Source organism: Leptopilina boulardi, unplaced genomic scaffold (genome assembly GCF_019393585.1).
Source record: "Leptopilina boulardi isolate dan_hultmark-lab unplaced genomic scaffold, ZJU_Lbou_2.1 LbouV2_177, whole genome shotgun sequence".
NCBI lineage: Eukaryota > Metazoa > Arthropoda > Insecta > Hymenoptera > Figitidae > Leptopilina > Leptopilina boulardi.
The window spans coordinates 460,710-483,589 of record NW_026137726.1 but is presented as its reverse complement, the minus strand read 5'-3'; the positions used below and the strand labels follow the sequence as shown (position 1 = coordinate 483,589).

Here is a 22,880-nt window from a genome sequence, read left to right as displayed (position 1 = left end):
ATTGAAAAAATATAGTAAATTATTTTTCTGCAATTTTTACATTGAATTTTCAAAAAGTTAACGTAAAAATACACAATTTAAAAAAAAGAATTTTTAAATTGATACATTTTTAAGAAAGATTCATTAAAAAATCGTTAAAATACTGAAATTTTAAAAAATTCATATCTCTTAAACAGCTTCATTGAAAAATTTGAAAAAAAATAATTTTACCCTGTTGGTAGAGTACTAAACGATAAAAAAATTTAGCCAAATTGAAATTGTCAAATTCTACTTTATATATTGGAATGTCGTGAACTTTTCCAATTTTTATGATTATTAATACACAGAAAATTAGAAGGCATTAAAATAAGCTGCAACGCTTATTATTTTAATCCAATTTTGCTTATTTTAATACCAAAATGGATTAAAATAAGCAAAATTAGATTAAAATAATAAGCGTTGCAGCTTATTTTAATGCCTTTTAATTTTCTGTGTAATTAATTATAATAAAACTATAAATATGACAGCAAAGTAAATAATAAGCAAAATAATCTTAAATTAAGAACACAGAAAATTATAAGGTATTAAAATAAGCTGCAACGCTTATTATTTTAATCCAATTTTGCTAATTTTAATACCAAAATGGATTAAAATAAGCAAAAATGGATTAAAATAATAAGCGTTGCAGCTTATTTTAGAAGCATTTGAACCTTCGTGACGTCACAAATCATGGCGCATGACACGCAAACTTCTCAGGTATGTGAAAAGCACAATTTTGAATATTTTTTAAAAAAACCTTTTGGAAAATGTTCAGAATAATATAGACTCTGTCTGTTATCGGAAAATTCCAAATTTTACGTTTAAAACGTTTTTTATAAACAATGTTTAAGTTGGTTGTCACAAGTAAGGAAAAATACACGAATTGCTTATATGTAGGCCATTTTTGGAAAGACCAGGATAAAAATTGGAAAATTCTTATGTAATTTATCAAATATTTAAATTAATTTTATTATAAATAATATTTAAAATTGTTTATTACTAATTGAACAATAAATTGTTGTTTATTTACTTTTTTCAAAAAGCACATATAAAAAAGGATTATTTTAACAGCTTTCTAAATTATTCATCTCAATTTTGTAAAAAATAAAGGCCAAAAAACCAATTTATTTTTCAATTTTTCAACTAAATAATTATTGTTTTTTATTTAAAAAATTGAAAAATGATTGAATTTTCAACCTTTTTTACAACATTGAGATGAGTAATTTAAAAAATTCTCAAAAAATTTCTTTTTTATATGTGCTTTTTAAAAAAAGTACATAAAAAAACAATAATTATTTATTTAAAAAATTTGAAAATAATTGGATTTTCAACCTTTTGTACAACATTGAGATGAGTAATTTTAAAAATTCTAAAAAACATGCTATTTTATATGTTCTCCTTTGAAAAAAAGATAAAAAACAATAATTAATTATTTGAAAAATTGAAATACAATTTGAAATTTAATCTCTTTTTTTTACAATAGGTATTGAGAATAGCAATTTAAAAAATTGTCAAAAAATTGCTTTTTTATATGTACTTTTTGAAAAAATTATATGAAAAACAATAATTATTTATTTAAAAAATTGAAGAATAATCTGCTTTTTAGCCATTATTTTTTACAACATTGAGATAAGTAATTTGAAAAATGCAATTTATATGTGTTTTTTTAATAAAAAAGAATAATTATTGATTTAAAAAATTGAAAACTAATTCAATTTTTAAATATTACGTTTCACAAATTTTAAATTGGTAAATTTCAAAATTAGGAAAAAACTGTCTTTTTTCAGGGTTTTTTTTTAAAAAAACATAAGAAGTATTAAATAATTATTTATTTAAAAAATTGAAGAATAATTCAATTTTTAAACAAGTATTTTTTACAACTTTGAAATTTGCAAATAGCAAAATTAGGAAAAAACTGCATTTTTTTATGTTTTTTTTTAAAAAAAGTAAATAAACAACAACAATTTATTGTTTAATTAGTAGGTAATAAAGAATTTTAATTATTATTTATAATAAAATTAATTTAAATATTTGATAAATTACATAAGAATTTTTTTCCTTCCAGACAGAGTCTATGTTATTCTGAACATTTTCCAAAAGGTTTTTTTAAAAAATATTCAAAATTGTGCTTTTCACATACCTGAGAAGTTTGCGTGTCATGCGCCATGATTTGTGACGTCACGAAGGTTCAAATGCTATTAATGCCTTTTAATTTTCTGTGATTAAATAATTTTTTTCAGTGCAATACAATTATTTTTTCAGAGTGTTATAATGTTAAATTGCATTTTTCAATGATTTATATGTATGCGATAAAAAAAAGAGAAAAAATTGACACAACTGTTATATTGCACTAAAATCCACTATAAATATTCCAGTTCTACTAAATTTGAATTTTCAGTCAACGCCACAATTTTCAATAATAGAAAATGTATACACATATATATATATATATTGAGAACATGCATTTCATCTAAATGGTGCAACATTGATTTTTTTTACACCGATTTTTACACCGATTTTTACACCCACATTTTTTACACATAGTGCTTCAGCCTTTTGAAAGCGTGCACAAAAGCTCGGCATGTTTGTGTGTAGACATATATTATATATATATACAAAATTACAAAAACAAATATAGAAAATTACAAGATGTCTCATTATATATACTTTTCCTGATAAAGCAATATTTTACTGATTCCAATTACACAGCCCCACAAAAAAAAAAGTGTCATGTACTTTTGACCGGAATACCCTAACCCTATGTATTTTGACGCGCTGAACACGAATCCGAAGTCCGTTTTGCTCCATCACGTCAGGATTTTTTTCTAACCTCAAAAAACATGTCGGATTTTGAGAAGTAGGCGATTTTTTTAAAAATTGATGTATTAATTTCAAACTTGGTATCTAGGGGTTTTTTGAGTCGCGGATTACGAATCTGATGTCAGTTTTCAAAATCCAAAATGGCGGATCCAATATGGCGGACGAATTTTGAAAAAATTTTAAGATTTACTTCAAACTTGGTATCTAGGGGTTTTTTGGGTCGCTGATTACGAATCTGATGTCAGATTTCCGAAATTCGACATGTCTGATTCAATATTAAGGAATTATTTTTAAAAAACTGTCAGATTATTATGAAATTTGGTATCTACAGGTTTTCTAAGTTGCTGACAAGTAACACTAGGGAAGTGCCATACGCCGATTTTTCTGAAACTTAGCAGTTTTGTAGTTTTTTGAAAACAATTTGACACGTATGTTTTGTTTTTCCCCAAAAGCTGATTTATGGGGGGGGGGAAATACCCCTTGAATTTTTTTTTGGTAGGGGGACATTATTACGAAATTTTTCAAAAATTAATGTGAAATAGTGTATCTGGGGGTTTTTTGGGTCACTGATTACGAATCTGATGTCAGATTTCAAAAATTCAAAATGGCATATCCAACATGGACTTCTATCGGACACAGATACGCCATTATCAATTTTTGAAAACTGACATCAGATTCGTAATCAGCGACTCAAAAAACCCCTAGATACCAAGTTTGAAATTAATACATCAATTTTTAAAAAAATCGCCTACTTCTCAAAATCCGACATGTTTTTTGAGGTTAGAAAAAAATCCTGACGTGATGGAGCAAAACGGACTTCGGATTCGTGTTCAGCGCGTCAAAATACATAGGGTTAGGGTATTCCGGTCAAAAGTACATGACACTTTTTTTTTGTGGGGCTGTGTTATTAATTTAATTGATGAATCAAAAAAATTTTCCCTAATTCAAATTATATGCTGTTTTTTATGGCTGAACATACATTATTATTTACCTGATTTAAAAAGATTGAGTTTAAAAAATGTTTTCATTAAAATCTGGTTAAAAATAGATTATTATTTTTTTATTAAAAAAAAAAATGAGATATTTTATTATAAAAGCGATATATTCCCAATGGGAAAAATACCATTGGCGTATTAATGGCCCAATAATGGGAGCCAGGGATGCCAATATAATTCCAATAATGGCACCCAATAATGGACCATTATTGGTAAAGTCATGGGCTGTCCACGCCGATGCCAATGATTGGCAACCATCATTGGCAAATTATTGGCAACCAATAATTAGCCAATATTAAAAATTTTAATAATAATTTAAAAAATCAATAATTTAAAAAAAATTTATATTTTTATTATTTTTTAATAGTTATTATTATTATTATTTTATTTTTAATAATTAAATTAAAATAAAAAAATAGTCATCAAAGTATTAGTGAAACTATTTCTTCCAAAAAAGAGTTTGTCTCAAATCCAATTAATAGGAAAGACATCGGGCAGAAAAAAATTTCGACGAGAAAAAAATTTTAGATCACTGCTTATATACCAATCAAGTGGCATCTCAACTGCGAGAAACAGTGATGTTCGCCCTCCCTTTGCGGCGTTGAGTGAACTAAAGTCCAGAGCTGAGCCATCAGCGCAGCGCGGGAACATTTGAAAAATTTGATTTTATTAGATATTTTATTTTATTTTAAATATGACAAATAATTAACTTAATAAATAATTAATGTCATTAATAATTATTAATAACATAATGTCATACTTAATAATTCGTTAATTATTATAAAATAAAATATCTAATAAAATCAAATTTTTCAAATGTTCCCGCGCTGCGCTGATGGCTCAGCTCTGGACTTTAGTTCACTCAACGCCGCAAAGGGAGGGCGAACATCACTGTTTCTCGCAGTTGAGATGCCACTTGATTGGTATATAAGCAGTGATCTAAAATTTTTTTCTCGTCGAAATTTTTTTCTGCCCGATGTCTTTCCTATTAATTGGATTTGAGACAAACTCTTTTTTGGAAGAAATAGTTTCACTAATACTTTGATGACTATTTTTTTATTTTAATTTAATTATTAAAAATAAAATAATAATAATAATAACTATTAAAAAATAATAAAAATATAAATTTTTTTTAAATTATTGATTTTTTAAATTATTATTAAAATTTTTAATATTGGCTAATTATTGGTTGCCAATAATTTGCCAATGATGGTTGCCAATCATTGGCATCGGCGTGGACAGCCCATGACTTTACCAATAATGGTCCATTATTGGGTGCCAATGGTTTTTTCATTGGCTCCCATCATTGGGCCATTAATACGCCAATGGTTACTCGTGGCAGTTTCCCATTGGGTTATTAGAAATATTGATATGAAAAATATAATTGACATGTAATTATAATGTATAGATACGAATATATAGTGACGAATAGACATTCATGCCCATGCTACAAACTCTTATCATTTTGGCCTTAGATGCGAGGATCTTCCTTATTGGCTTCGATTCATTTTAATCCTATGAATTCCAGTTGTAGGTGATATGTATATATTTTTTGTAAGATATAGATTAAATTGTGTTTGTGATAATATATTTGTCGAGAGTAATAATTACTATTTGTGTATATTGTATGAGCATGTGCGTGACTTTATAATACTCGCCCAATATGCCTCCATTGATTTTTCTACTGTTCAGAGAACCTTTTGTTGTCATAGTCGTTGTCTATACGTATATATACTTTTTCGATTATCGACATATGCTGTCTTTTTTTTCCAAGGTAAATCGATTTTTCATTATTTATTTCTTATTTATTGACGTTTCGATTAAACACAGTATTTTTTTTACTCGCACCAAAACGATTATTTTTTTTTGCAATCATTACAATGAAAATATTCATAAATATTTTTATTTTTAACTTTAACATTATAATGATACTACATTAAAATTATTTTAACCCTTCACCCTACTTTGGCATTGATTGATTTGACCCTATCTTAAACCTACTTTACCCTCATTTTGACCTTACATTAAACCTAATTTAACCTTACATTAACCGTATATTCAATCTACTGTTACCTTAGAATAACCGTTTACTTTGATCCTGATTTGACCTTCTATTTACCTACTTTGACCCTCTTGAAAATCTTCTTTGATCTCAAATTTGCCTTATATTAACCTTATATTATATACCTACTTTTACCCTAGTTTGATCCTAATTTGACTTTGAATTTACCTTATATTTAACCTACTATGACCTTACATTTACTGTGACTTTAGATTTACATTATATTGACCCTATTTTGTCATTATCTTCACCTTACATGCACCTACTTTGACCTTACATTGAACCTATTTTGACCTTATGTTTACCTTATGTTAGTCCTATATTGAACCTACTGTAACCTTACATTCACTTTATACTAACCTTATATTAAACCTACTTTGGCCCTATTTTGATTCTAATATGACCTTAAATTTACCCTATATTTAACCTACTTTGACATTTTGTTGACCTTATTTAAACCTAATTTGACCTTACATTTAGTTTATATTTACCCTATATTGAACCTAATTTGACATTATATTTACTTTATATATTAACTTCAAATAAACCTTATATTAAACCTACTTAGACCTTAATTTGACCTTGAATTTACCTTATATTCAACCTACCATGACCCTAAAGTTACCATAGAATAACTTCACATTATTTAAGGTCAAATTAAGATCAAAAGTAGGTTAACTTAAATTTCCTTATATTGCTTCTGCTTTGACATTATCTTGTCTTTATATTGAACCTAATTTGACCTAACGTTTACCTTATAAGTAATGCGCCGTGAGGTAAGGGACCTTAGAAGCAAACGAATTATAGGTTATGTTTATGATAATTTATTTATTAAAAATTTCTCTTCATTTCTGTAATATCAAAATCAATTTTTATTGATTAATGATGGTCTAAACATCATTGGTTTGATCCTCTTTCTGTATTTTCACTACAAAATTGCAAAACATAACCTATAATTTTTTGCTTCTAAATTCCCGTTCTTCACGATGTTTTACATTTTTTTACCCTGCATTAAACCTACTTTTACACTAATTAGACCCTTTTTTGACTCTATTTTAACCCTACATTGCAACTAATTTGATTTTTGGACCTTTTAAAAAATTCAAAGTATACAAATACAAAAAAAATAAACAAAAATACAAATGGGTGCAAATGGAGAAAGGGGATTTGAGAGCGACCATAAATTTTTAAATTGAAATTTTTATTAAAATTATTATTTCTTTTTACTATAGATATTGTATCGAAAAATATAAGTGGAAAAAATTTGTATTTAATGAAAATGAATTTAAAATCACGCTGTGTATATTCAAAAAGAGTGTGGCGCGGCTTTGATTAAAATGATTAGGGGGGGTATGTGAATTTGAGAAATGCACATGGAACTCGTCATCAGCATTTAATAACGAACTACATAGAACGTGTCAGGAATTTCATAAAAGGTTTTCGATTATTGCACAGCTGACTCTTCTGCCAAATTACAGAAGGTTATTTGAATTCGAGTTCACTGAATCAAAAGATTTGATTACTAGAGCGGAAGCGGAAGTCGCGCCAACTGTTATTCCTGTATCCTTTCATCTCTCCTTCTCTATTTCACATTTTCCCTATATCTATATATATATATATATAAATATTTTCTTCTCAACTTTCCGTTTTTGCAAGGTATATATTATATTATACCTATACTTATGTATATATTACATGTTTATTTGCTATTTACAAACTTTTAAATCCCTTGTTGAAAATTGCAAATACAGCTTCCATTTCTATTAAATTATTTTTAAATATTTATAATAATATTATTATTTTTATTTTCATTTTTTTATTATTATTATTATTATATTTATTATTATTGACGATGATAATAATTACTTGTTTTTATTAATTAATATTACCAATTACATTTTGCATTCCCTATCTCATATTTACCAATAATTTTCCTCAATTTATTCGTTTTGACAGCTTTTATAAATATAGATATATAAATGTATACATATATACTGGACTTTGTAAAATGTTATATTGATTGCGACAGATTTACATGTTACAATTTAAATTTTTATCAAGTTTTTCAATTTTAGTTCGAAACAATACAAATTTTGTATTTTTTTTTAAATGGGATAATTCTTATGTAACAATAAAAAAAAAAAAAAGTTTTCTTAAACATTTATTCGAATAAAAAAATTAATAGGATTTAAAAAAATAGGTATTTACAAAAAATATTTTATTAAAAAAAAAGAAATAAAAAAAAGTTATTAAATACTTTTTAATGGGAAACAAAAAGTTAAATAATAACTAATAATGTAGACGTATAATAATATTTAATATTGTTTTTATCGCTTTTTGAATCATTAAGAACAATTTCTCAACTATATAATTATCTTTGAATTTTCATACAAATAACGCAAATTATCATTCGCATTAAGATCGCAAATAAGATAAATGAGCAGCTTGTTAAAACAAAAGTTTCATATGTACATATATATATATATATATAAAATTACACACAATTTATTTTATTCCATTGTAGTGACATTTAATCGAATTTTCATTAAATATCTTCATATTGAAACAAACTGACATTTTTTTTTGTCGAAATCTGGAAATTTCATTCGACCGAATTTTTCTAATTTAAAATTTTATTAAACCGAATTGTTTTTTTTGTCGTATTGATATTTAGTCCAAATTTCATTTAGCCGAACAAAGGAATTATTAAATTTTTATTAAAACGAATTAATATTTTACCAAATTGCAATATCAATAAATTTTCAATTAACAGAATTGACATTTAATACTATACTGAAAAAAGGGTTTGGTATTAACAACCAAACGTTTGGTTGGTATTTAAGCAACCAAAATTTTTTTGTTGAATCAACAAAATTTTGGTTGTCCCAATCAAACTTTAGTTAGGACAACAATAATCCTTTTTTTCTAATTTTGATTGTGTCAAACAAATTTTGATTGAGACAATTAAAATTTTGTTGATTTAACCAAAAAAATTTTGGTTGCTTAAATACCGACCAAACGTTTGGTTGTCAATACCAAACCTTTTTTTCAGTGTAAAATGTTAATTTCTATTAGAATTAACATTTAGTCGAATTTTAATTAAACCGAATTTTGATTCAACAAGAATTGTTTAATAATGTATTTTATCAAATTATTACCATTAAGGCGATGTGGAAAAAAAAATATTTTTTAGAATTCTCAAACTATCTTTAAAATAAAAAAAATTTAAAGTAGAAATTTTTGAGGAATAATAGAGTAAGGTATACGCAAAATCATGTTGATTCATGAGAACAGCGATGTACATTATTGTACCCTTCTCTGATGTCATCCCTGAAAATTTTACCTCAAAAAAATTTTTTTTTTATTTTAAAGAAAGTTTAACTTTTGTAAAACACATTTTCCCATACTAAAGATAACGTGGGAGTTTCACACATGGCCTTAAGCAGAATTGCCATTTAACAGTAATTTCACATGACCCACTTTGTCAATTTACCAAAACTGAGGAGTTTTTAATACGGATTCTTTTACGAATTTGATATTTTAACGCAAATTTTTAATTAGCAGAATTAAAACTCTAAATTTGAATTTAGTGAGGATTCGTTTAACCGATTTTCCATATTACAGAATTTGTATAATTAACCGAAAAATCATTTAACAGAATTTCTAATTGATATAGAATTTTCATTTGTCCGAAATTGCAAATGACCGAAACAACAATCGATTTCGGCGCGATTTTTAAAATCAACCAATCACAATTTTATGGATAATTTTTGATTGGTTGATTTTAAAAATCGAGTCGAAATGTTTCTGTCGATTGTTTGTTCGGACATTTTCAATTTCGGACAAATGAAAATTCTATTGATTAGAAATTCTGTTAAATGATTTTTCGGTTAAGTATACAATTTCTGTAATATGAAAAATCGGTTGTATGGAAATTATATCAAATAATAATTCGAACAAATGAAAATTCATTTAAAAGAAAATTCTATGAAATGAAATTCAGCTTAATAAAAATTAATTAAAATGGCTAATATGTTAAATGAAATTTTGAACAAATTAAAATTCTGACAAATGAAAAATCGAACAAATGAAAATTCTGTGAATTGAATTTTAGGTTATATAAAAAATTCTGTAAAATAGAAAACCAGTTTCGACTAAATAAAAATTCCTTTAAATATGAATTCAATTAAATAAAAATTCTTAACCCTTAACTATCACAATTCCACGTTCGAACGTAAATGGCACAACGGGTCTGCTAGACTCGACGTATTCAAATGTGTATTGTACAGCAGGTATTGCATATTTTTGTACAAAATTTTAATCTGAGGTAGCTTATGATGGTTTTTTAAAAATGTAATTATTTTTACAGAGATTAATTTATTTTAACTTAGTCAAAAAAAAAAAAAAAAAAAAACTGAAAAATAAAAACGAAAAATTGCGTGTTTTCACTTAAAAATTTATGAGTTATTTAAATTTTAATATTATGACTTAAAAATTTAAGGTTATACTCTTGATGTATTATTAAGAAAAAAATTACCACAACAACTAATATATTAAAATATAAGAAATATTCAAAAGCTATAGACATTCAATTAATTTGAGCTCGAAAAAATGCCCAGGTCCACTGGACCCATGGTGCCAGTTAAGGGTTAAATATGAAAATTCGATTCAATATAAATTCTACTTTACAGTAAAAAGTAAATCTTATTTTAAGATGAGTCTTAAATGCAGCAGTACTAACCATAATGTATTTAAATTGCATGTAAATCCTTTGCTTAAATTCAGTAAGGGCTGTCTTAAAAATGTTGCCTCTTAAAATAAGACACATATTCTGTCTTAAAATAAGACTTTCTTTTTACTGTGTTTATAAAATTTGGTAACTTATTAATATGTAATTTATAATTAATTAATATTTATAATACAAAATTATTAATTTCGACCGAATCGTTATATTTGTATTTGAATTTACGCACTTACTAAAATTTTGCCAAAATTGCCATTTAAACAAATTTTTAAGTAACAAAAATTTTTCTATTTTACTGAATCTCCTTCGTGTCTATTTATTCGAAATCGATTAAATGAAAATTCGGTTACATTTTTTTTTTCAATTGAAAAATCCGGGAAAAATAGTATTTGAAAAATTGTCATACGTCCCCGTTATGATCCTCTCTAGATTCAATTTCAATATTTAATTGAAAATATGAGCAAAAAAAAAACAAACAAAAAAAAAAATATATACAAGAAGAATTTTGCGGGACGGTAGAAAATTATTTACGAATATAATCGTAAATATATATAAGTCGTAAAGTGACGGTTGCAAAGATTAAAAAAAGAAAAAAAAAGACGCGGACATACTCCCAGAAAAGTATATATGTATATATAGCAAAGGCATGAAAAGTTGGGTTAAGGGGAAGGGGGGGAGGGTGGTTGTATAGGGAGTGGGGCCGCGAACCGATGAATCTGGGCTTGATGGGAAGGGGGGGGGGAAATGGTAGGAAAAAGGGGCGGACAGAGAGGGTGGTCTCCTTGTTCGTTGAACTATCGATCTCGCTTTCGCATACATGTCGACCACCAGGTCTCTCGATTTTCGTGTCATGCAAGTTTCGCACTAGTGCAACCGGAAATCCGGATCAGGTGCAAGGCGATTGTTGAGAAAGCTTCTTTATATCGATTCAATACGACGTGATCGCGCTTCACTATATGTATATATAATATATATGTATATATATATTCGAAACACTAGATCAAAGCTTTCTACTCAACGAACATCTTCCATTATTCGTCTTCTCGTATAATGTACGCCAACGTAAACGTGATTAATGCAGCGTATTCTGCATTTATAGAGCATTGTGATATTCTCTTTGATTTTGCCACATATTGCGTGTCTTATATATAATGTTGATTAATTGAAATTTTGTAATATATATATATATAATTTTATAAATATTAGTGATAATTATTTTATATGAAAAGTATTAAGGGTTTAAATTAGTCAAATAAATAAATAAAATCTTGCTTTCTTCTTGACACACAACAATCCCAGCAAATACATTCTATAAATGTTCCATTACAGAACCGTTCTATATTATGCGTACGACACAGTTCTGTAACATTTTTGTAACACAATATTCCGAAAAATGTTATGTAGCTGTTCTAAAATTCTGTTTCAGATCAGTTCTGGATGACATTTATACCTACAAATGAAAATAATTCTATAACTAAATGTTTATTTTAGATTGTTGTTATAGTTTACTTTAGGGGTTTCCTTTTTCTATTACATCAAGTTTTAATATTTCTATTAATGTCATAACAACAAGTAAAGATTTTTTGATGCTTTTGAAATATGTTATAAAGTTTAATTAATTTTACGTAATAATTTTTTAAAATGGAATGAATGAATTTTCACCGTCTAGTTTTGAAAATATTTGCAATTAAATTAACATTGTGTTTTATGGTGTTATCCTCTCCAAACCTATAAATTTAGTTTTTTTTTGAACACTTGCAGTAAAGATATAGTCCTAGAAATATGAATTTTTGATAAATTAAACCTCCAAAATAATGTAAAATTTTTTTAAATGAGACTTCACCGTAGATTAATATATTAAAAAGATTTTTAAAGTGAAGTAAATAAATATTTCAGCAAAAGTTCCGTGAACCATGGTAGGTAACATTGCATTTTTTTTAATTAAACGTAATTTGGCGCGAAATTTAAAAACTGCTACACAAAAACTTTAAATAAATTAATTTCTGACGCAATATTTGTTTATCTGATGTCATCCGTGACAGTAAAACATAGATAAAAGACTGTTGATTATATTACGTAATTCAAAAAAAGTTATTTATAATATTCAATCAAATGCATCATTATCACGTTTCTTCAAAATTTTTCTCGTTTTTTCAAATTTGGATAGAATCTGTAATTCTTAATGTATTTTGATAAAGGTTTTACTTTTAGTTATTCTTAGTGATAGTGTGTTTCACAGATAGCTAATACACATAAAATCGTTTAAATAATTATAATTTTATAATGATTTTAGTTTAAATGAATTTTAGTGAGTCACTCGGTATAACAATTGTCTTTTGCCAATATCTCGTTAATTTTACGATATTTATCCTAAATTCTTTGCATTTGTGACTCGTAGTAACGTAAATATACTTCAAAATTAGTTTGCTGATTTTATAAAAATTGTTTTAAAATATTTTTTTTGTAAAAGCTCGTTTGACTTCAATTTGCAGCAGATTCCTGCTTAAGAATAAAAAAGGTTTTGCATGTATTTATTAGGTACACAGTTTTCATGAAAGTATCAAATTGATACCAAAATTTGTATCAATTTTTTTATTTGATCCACATTTTGGGTATCAATTCGTTGCAATTTGATACTTTTGAGTTAACAGTGATATAATAATCTTGCAATAATGGTTACATACCATTTCATAGTTGTTATAAAACAGTTTTAGAACTGATACAAATACATTTGTAAGGCTTTTTAGATTTGTTACAGAATCTGATATATCTGCTGAGTAGGTACGACATTTTGCGTAACTAATGACTCTCAGGTTCTTAGCCAGTTACAGAACATGTCAAAAAATTTTTAACAGTTCTGTAATGTTTGCTGGGAAAGCTTGAGAATCAATCCATTATTATTTTTTACCTAAAGCCATTGCCGCCTATTTTTAGAAAAATTTTATAATTCCTAATAATTATTTTTGATATCTGTACACAATATTGAAATCTTTTTAAAAAGAGTGACAAAGGGACTTTGAAACTATATTTAATTGTTCCCAAGAAATATAATTATATTTGTAAATAAAGTACCGGGCAGAAATGTCAGTGAAAAATATGCTCCAGATTGTTTGACGGATTTCTTATTTATGACAAATAATAAAGCTTTTGAAAGGGTTTCTTAGAATGCTTATTAAATTGCACGTAAAATGTCATTCATTGTAAGTATTTTCATTTTATATATATATATATATATATATATATATATATATATATATATATATATATATGTAAATGAAGACCGAATCAAAGAAAGAATAGACAAATTTTCCATTATTAAACTTGTCAAAGCCTTGCGCATATTCTAAAACTCTTTTTGAACAAAAAAGAAAAAGGGTTAAGAAATTTAAAATAATATTCAGCTGTTTCCCATATAAGATGATTATAAATTTATTCAGTATCAGTCAAAAACAGGCTCTAGGTATATGTACTTTATTGAAAAGTTTATAGAATCTACTTGCACATATGCGTCAAATTCAAGAATAATATTATTCAATAATTTGAATATATAGTGCGTCCTATTTACAACTATGTGGCAATAGTTTTGGTAACTTCGGAGATTTCATATACAATGGAATTTTGATGTGATTATAGTTCAGCAATCATTTGCCTCTACGGTCCTAACTGAATACTCGAGGAAAGTTTTTAAAATAAGATAGATATCTTTGCTTCCCTAAAGCATATTTTTCTATATAATTTAAAATACTAATACCTATATAATTCTCTAAAATAAATATTTGCTCTAAAAATTAATTCTTTAATTTTTTATTAATAAATATTGTCGGATCTAATATGGCGGATATTTTTAAAAATTGTACGAAATGCTTTGAAACTAGTAATTCGGGGATTTTCGGAGTTGCTGATTATACGAAACCGATGTCAGTTTTTCAAAATTCAAAATAGCGGAGAATCATTTTTTATATTTATTAGATTTTCTTGAGTTTTGTTTCTGGGTGCTTTTAGCAGTCACTGATTACGAAACCAATGTTGATAATTAAAAAAATTCAATACTCCAGATCCGTGAAATTTTTTTTAAAAACCCCGTGGACCAAGATTTAAGCAAGTCCAAACAATTTTAAAATTTTTTCGACAGCCATATTGGATCCGCCATTTTGAATTTTGAAAAACTGACTTTAGATTCGTAATCAGCGATTCTAAAAACTATAAAAAGAACTGCAGTTTTCTTTTATTAATCGTTCACTTTTTTCTTAATTTTTATGCAAAGGTTTATTATTGTCATTTGATTCTAATTTATGATGTGTCAACTAAATTATCAAAATTAGTTTTTGTGCGTATATACCTTTATACATAGAATAATGCCTAAAGGGATACTATTATGCTTTTCATCAATTTTCAACCTTTGAAAAGAAAATTTAATTACAAAAACCGCAAGTTAATATTTTTGAAATTTCATTACTTTAAAAAAAAAATATATATATACTTTGCATGTGAATTATTATTATAAACTTCTACCAAATTTCCAACTCTTTGCTTTTCAACGTTTTAAAAGAAAATGTAATTATAAAACAGAATGTAATATTTTTGAAACTGACATATACTGTGGTAATTTATTATCACACTTTAAATCATGCTCTGCATGTAATGATATTATTTTTATAAAAATTTATAAATATTGCATAATTTCTTATTTTTTTGTATTTTAATTACTAGTTTGTATATTTAATTAATATTTTTTTCAATTTTTATATTATTCTTTTTGTAATTTACTAAATTCAATTTTTTTTTATCCTTTTCTTTAAAAATTACAAATAACTGTGTTATATGTATTTAAGTTCTTTTTATTATTCTTTCAGATAATTAAAAAATTTTTTTAATTATTGTTGTTCCTGAATATGAATTTTAACGAATTGTTAATTATTTTCTTTTTCTACAAATTCTATATTGGAAAAAATTTTTCTTCCTGAAGCAGAATATCAAAAATCCATTTTAAAAAAATTAAATACTAGAATTTTTAGGTTAGGGCATTCCTAAACTAAACAAGTAAATGTACCAATTGCGTAACAAAAAATTATAAATAATGGCGGTAAATTTAAGAACTAATTTTTGAGTTGAAAAATCATAATCATCTAGAATAATTGTTAATATTTTCAATAAATTTTTTTACACAAGAAACATATTTATATTTCCCAAGTGTAATTTACCGTAATATTTGGTCTAATTTGCAGTACTACCAAAAAATTACAATCTAGAACATAACCTATAACTTTCTTTTTGAGTTTTTCTCTATGCAAGACTATAAAAATAAATGATTCAATAATGTGAAGTTTATTCTATAAATTGATATCGAGCAAAGAAATATATTTTTGAAAAGAAATTATTTTATTTTGCTTTTTAATTGAAAACATTCCCTGGTGAGTGCGTGCGTTTAAATATTAAAAAAGTTGAGTGTCACTTTGAGTATTTATATATATTGTGTATTTATAATAATTGTGAGAAAGATTAAGTGTGATTTTTTTTATTTATTTTTTTTTTTGAGAGAGTATATATGTCACCTGTGATAGCGATTTTGCAGGACCACTTGCTTGTACCCTCAAGGACCATCTGTTCGGCCTGGTCGAGGCTGTCAATGTGAGTGTCCGGGTCGACTGTAAACGTAGTGCTGAAAAGAAGACAATGACACCATCACCTCAGTATCCTCTGGAACATTTTTTTCACCATTTATTATAAACATATATATATATAAATATATATATTTTTTATTTATCTTAAAATTAGATTTTATTCCCTTGGATTTTAAGATGAAAGTCGTGTTCCTTTTTCGTTTTAATAAAATACGAGGATTCTGAGGAGACGATTAACAAAAAAAAAACGTGCCATGCGTACATCATATATATATAGTATATTTAAATTCTAGACGTTTAATTGCCCATTGATTTACATATTGTATATTGCAGCCTCCATCGAACATATACGCACCTTATAATAAAAGGATTTTGGTGTCAGGCAAAGAGGATGAGGAAAATTATTGAAGAGAATTTTTAATGGGATTTTTGTATTACTTTATAAAAGAAAAATATTATAATAAAATAAATATGTGAAATTTATATTATCTATAAAAAATTGTAAATGTTACGTTTTCATTGGCGCAAAAACCGTTTTGTTGTGATGATTTTAATTGTTTTTCAAATTATTTGCAAATTTACAGATTCTAATTGTAGGAGATTAAATTTTTCATATATATGATGCTTTTTATAGTAACGTGGTCATAGAAGACGATAAAAAAATAGTAATAAATTTTGTACTTTAATTCCTTATAGGTAAGGAGAAAAATTTTCAACAGTTCAATTTTACACTGAAAGACTGAAATTATCAATTTAAGAATACATCTATTGGCTCCTATTTAAATAGAAAAAAACAATACTCTAAATTTAAGAATATCTTAGCATATGTTTAATATATGTTATAATATTTTTATTCTTACAGTTAGAATATAATTTACTCAAAAGAAGAATAATATGTGACCTGGACAGTTAAAAGGGACCTTTTGTCCGAAAAAATTGATTTTTTATTGATTGGTGTTTCTGATAGAGAAAACTTTTTTCTATCAGAATCACCAATCAATAAAAAATTAATTTTTTCTGACAAAAGGTCCCTTTTAACTGTCCAGGTCACATATGTACCAAATAATATTCTTAAAAAAAATAATTAAAATATAATATACTTTAAACAAAAATAATAAGTAAACAATATTCTTAAATGAAGTATAATTAGAGTATAATATATACTTAAAAATAGAATAATGGAAATATTCTGAAAAGAAGTATAATTAGAATATTATTTTAAAAGAAGAATAATTGATCCTTTCATCGATGTTGAAAATAAAACTGCAAGTATGTATTATACTTTTGATGTTAGTATACAATAAATTTCTTTTAAAAAAACTTCTTAAATTAAGAATATTTTGTTTTGACTTTAAGAAAATATTTTTAAACAAATTTTGTAAATAAACAACACCAGTGTGAGAATCCAGCCATAATGGCTGTAAAATGTTATAAATTATAAAAATTGTTTTCTTTTGATACTCACTTCATTTTGTTAAAATAAATAAATTCACGTATTAACAAACCAACTTGCCAAAGTCGTCAGATTAATAATCGACTTGTAATAAATAAATTCGATTCTGATTTGTGCTTTCGTTCTGTTATGAAAACTCTCGCGAGACACTGAGGATTCTCGCCGGATCACAAAAACATTGAGGACGGAAGAGGAAGAGCTTCCTGGTGTATATATTTGGATAAGAGTTTCAAATATTCAAGAACACCAGAAAGTGCAGGGATCTGCGTTACCGACGACTGCGTATTGATTATCGGTCGCGGATATTATATTATTGAATATTAATTGATCTTAATGACACCGAGAAGAGAGGCCGCTGTTTAGAGACGCTTTCGATGTTGACTTGTCAGCCATTTTACTCTCATTTTCATTCTGGTGTTCGTAGAGTCAAGTTGTGTTCTATTCTATTTCGTGTAAAATAATTAAAATTTAAAATCATAAAAATTAGACGAGGAGTCATTGTCGTCGTCAAATGGATAGTGAGTCCCAATAAATTAATTAGGAGTCGTTTTCTTCAGAATCGATCTCATTATTATTAAAGTATAATTGAATAAATAAAATATAAATCTTGTCTTTCTGCCTTCTGTCATTATTTAACTTTTTCTAAAATTAGAAGTGAATATTAATAAATAGTGTTATTGTTATAAATTTCGTCTAATTAATAGTGTTTATTGTCTATTGTTGCTGTTAATTAACAATGGAATTCCTGAACTGGTTTTAGTTTTTCCTAATTAGAATTAGGTATAAAATTTACTTGTCGGATTATTTAACTATTTTTTTAGGTTTAGTTATTTTCCATAAAACAACTTGGCGTCTTGGCAAAATTAATAATTGAAAAGTGTAGATAACGTTCATTGCCTTGAAAATATAATAATAAATAATTTAAAATAAAAATCAATAATAAATTAAATTCAACGTTATAATATGAATATTATTTTTAAATTTAGATTATAATTATTTTTCAATGAATTCAAAATCGTGCTATCCCGTCATTTATTAAATAACTATAATTTCATTTTCAATAAGTTTCAACTCCCTGGACGATGAGTTTCATATTATAAGAACATCATCATCACATTTTGGCAACAAAAGTTGCATTATATATATACAAAATTCCCTATGGACAACTTTATAATTTATTTGAAAGTTTGTTGGTAAAAGCAATTTAACCAAAAAAAAATATATATATATGCATGAACGTCTCTAGAGGTGAAAATATTTTTACTAATAAATTTAAAAATAAAATATATTTTGAGATTGAGTTGTTTCCTATTTTTTTGATAGGGGGTGGAAGGGGTGTAGAAAAGAAGGTAAATTTAGAACACGACAAACCACCTGTTCGTAAAGAACGATTACGAAAATTAACATCGATATGTCGTCGCTAGGCTCAGTGAAACTATAGAATAAAGAGAACTTGTTGCATTGACTTGGTGGCCCACCGCCAAGACTGCTTACACCTACTGCCCTGTCTGAACGAATAATAGTTTTTTCTCCTGAGAAAAAAAGAGTCTCGCTCCAAGTTTTCTGCCAGACTGTGTTGTTATCGATCGTACGAGTTTATTTTTTTCCTATTTTTCTTTTTTTTTTGAATTATTAAAAAGTCTATACGATTTCAGTTTATGAAATTTTAAAAACTTACTTCCTTTTCCATCGTCGTAATGCTAATTATCTTTTTCCAATAAAACACAACTTTGAAATGTCATGACATTATTTCTGGGGTAACAGTTTTTGTAAAAAATTTCTTCTCTAAGTTTAAGTAACTTAAATTGCATTTTAAAACTTCTTCTCTAAAAAAAAAATTCTTAATTTAAAATGAAAACATTGACTTATTTATTTAAGGTTATGGTCGGAAAACCTATTCGTGCAATAATATTTTTATATTATTTTATAATATAATATGATATAATATAATGTGCCTATATTACAAAAATATATCGCTGCCGCCGCTGGTTCAAGACTCTGAATAAAGCCGCAAATCCCCAGGATTGCCGCTGAGTTCGAAGCTATTTCCGACAGACATAACTTCAAATTTAGGTCAAATTTTATTAAGAAATTGCCCCCCTAACCAAGAAACAAACATAACCTTAAATTTTGTCGGGAAATATCCCATCCAATTAACAAACGAACTTAACCTTAAAATTCAGCTCAAATTTTGGAGGAATACCCTTCTTTAACCAACATATGAACATATATCCTCAAAATTTTTATAAATTTTAACTGTTAATATAGCCGCTAGTCCCGAGGATTAATGCTGGGTTCAAGAGTATCCGAAAAGTATAACCTCAAATTCCCCTGACCAAGAAACGAACATAACCTCAAAATTTAGGTCAAATTAACATTCTTAGAATTAGAATATCGTTTTCGATAAAAGTGTATTTTCTTTTGTTATTAATAATAAATTAAACTTAAAAACTTTAATTTTAAAATTTAGAGAAAAAATTTTTTATAGTTTATTAATTTTTTTGTTATACTCTTAACCTTCAATTATGTATTCTGGTTCGTTTGTTCAAGTAATAAGGAAATTTTTTTTCTTTTTTTTAAAAAAAAATTTTTCCTAATTTGAGAGTTGTAACTGCTCTACAAGAAAGTTGAGAACTTCTTAACCCCCTTTTAAAAAGACAAAACACCTTGCTATTTTTCTGCTTCGTATCTTTAAACTTTCCTCAGGCATGTTGCAATTACTTTTGGATCTTTCAAAGCTCTTTTGACGTTCCAAAATGCGTTGATGGAATAGAGAACTCAGTCAAATAGCCTTTGAGTTAGATGCGCGAAGTGTTCTTTATATGTTTTCTTTTATAACTTGCATTCAATAAAGCAAAATGGTAAAAAAAAATTTAAAACTATTTAAATTAAGAAAAAATTTATTTTCATAACTATTTCTTAATTTAAATTTTCTTTCTTATTTTAAAAAATTCTAACTTTAAGAATAAAATGCATGGGTAGTGGGAAAATGTATAAAAAAATAATAATAATAAATAATCAATATCTAAATTTCTAATTGATTATTTAAAAAATTGATTAAAAGTCCAAGAAACAAGAAAACTAACTATAAAAATACATCTAATTTTCATGTCTATTATTCACAAAACATGAATAATTAATGAAAAACAAAAAAAAAAGTATGTTTCGCTCTCGTAAAGTTTAGCGAGAATTATATGCGCGCAACAGCTTACTGAAATGTTTACTCGCTTGAAATTTTGATTTAAAACGAGAATTTTCAAATGAAATGTGAGTTTTCTTGAGAAAAGTGCCACAGGTGGAATCATAGCAGATAAAATCTAGGGATTGCTTCGAAGACAAGAATACATACACACATATTGTATACATATATATACATATATGATAATGGAGAATCGATTCACCTAGATGTATATATATATATCTAGACATTTCTTGTTCCATTTTCGCAGTAAATTCAAGCAAGGCAAGCCGATGGATATGAGGCAAAGGTGATGATAGAACCACCATAGATTACAGGTGGTTGGCAGATTGCTTTCTGCAGGATGGCCAATCTCGCTTACATCCTGCTGTAGCCGTTTACCTTTGACAATGGGCACACTACACATAAGCCACAACAACTTGTCACGTGACCTTAATGGACTTTCAATTCAATTCTCCATCCGTGAGATGTAGGACTAACCCAATCATTCATAAAATATCAATAATAGTAAAAATGATCATCATGTTTTCGAATTATGGTTATTTTTTTTTTCTTAAGTCAAAAATCAATAAAATACAAAAAGAGGGAATTTTATTATTTTGTTTCTGTATTTTTTATACTTCTATTTGTAAAATTAACTCTCCGCACAAAAGAAAACTTACTATACCAAAAGAAAATATTCTCAAATTGAAATTTTTAGTATAAAAATGGATAATTTGAATATTTTTTTTCGGTATAGAAAAAAAATATTCTGAAATTTAGAATATATTCTTATGTCATCTATTTTAGAATACTTTATAGGGTCAGTTGGGATAAATGGGGACAAGAGAGGTGTTGGAGCTTAATTTACAGTTTTAAAAGTAAATTCAACGTCATGATTTTAACCTCAGATCCCCTACAAGAGATTCTGAATATTGCCAAGCTTTTATCTTGACAATTGGCAGCAAGATAAAAAAAAGTTATCGCTCAATGCATAAAAACTTAAAAATTAAATTCAAAGTGTTTCAGTATTTTGTCTAGTATTTCAAAGAAAACAGACTTAAAAATCATACAAAAATTTTTTCTTATTCCTTATGATTTCCATAACAGAAATTCACTTGAATTTTTGATTTTTGTCAATTTTGGTTAATAATAATAAGCTGTCCTCATTTACCCCAAGAATTTGAAAACTCGGCGTAAATGGGGACTGCTTGTTATTATTAACCAAATTGACAAAAATAAAAAATTCAAGTGAATTTCTGTTATGGTAATCATAAGGAATAAGAAAAAATTTTTGTATGATTTTTGAGTCTGTTTTTTTCAAATACGAGATAAAATACTGAAATAAAACAAAATAAATAAAAGACATAAACCAAGTAAATTTAATCAATTTATAAGAAAATTTTGAAGTTCGTCCGCCATATTACAAATTTTTTTCAAGTTTTTTTCATCCCTTAATACAGTAATATACTTAAGGAAACTTTTTCCTTAAACCTTTCTTAGAAACTATGCAGTCCCCATTTACCCTAAATTTTAGTAAATTTTCTAAATCTCGGGGTAAATGGGGACAGTCAGTTTCATGCGTTTAAAGCTTATATAAATTTTTTTCTGCTTAAAATTAATCCTGGGAATGTAAATAGCAACTTAAAAAAAAACCCCGCAAATATTACCTTTTAAAGGAAGAAACTTACATAATTTGTGAAAAATAGTGATTTTGTCCCCATTTACCCCAACTGACTCTATTCCTTATGCAAAGCTTTTTTTTTAATTTTAAGAATATTATTCTGAATTTAAAGATAAATAAATAATCGAATACGTGACAATTGTAAAATTAATATTTACTTAAGCAAAATAATATTCGTTTAAATCAAACGAAAATTGTATCAATCATTTATGTGTACAAAAAAATATTGTTTAATTGAATCAAATAATAATTATACAGATATGAATATTTATTTTACATGAAACCGTCAATTCAAGCAACAAAAT

General features: G+C 26.3%; 1 protein-coding gene across 6 annotated transcripts in view; it reads right to left on the bottom strand.

The window, feature by feature from the left end:
- LOC127277714 (uncharacterized) overlaps positions 1-22,880 on the bottom strand; it is a 217,568-nt gene that overhangs the window by 31,652 nt on the left and 163,036 nt on the right. For 2 of the 6 annotated variants that reach the window (XM_051299021.1, XM_051299027.1), the window contains exon 8: positions 16,192-16,298. The exons of the other annotated variants lie outside the window; for them this stretch is intronic. In XM_051299021.1, the coding sequence (XP_051154978.1) occupies positions 16,192-16,298 (107 nt within the window). The remainder of the gene's footprint in view (positions 1-16,191; positions 16,299-22,880) is intronic. 6 annotated transcript variants of the gene reach the window in all.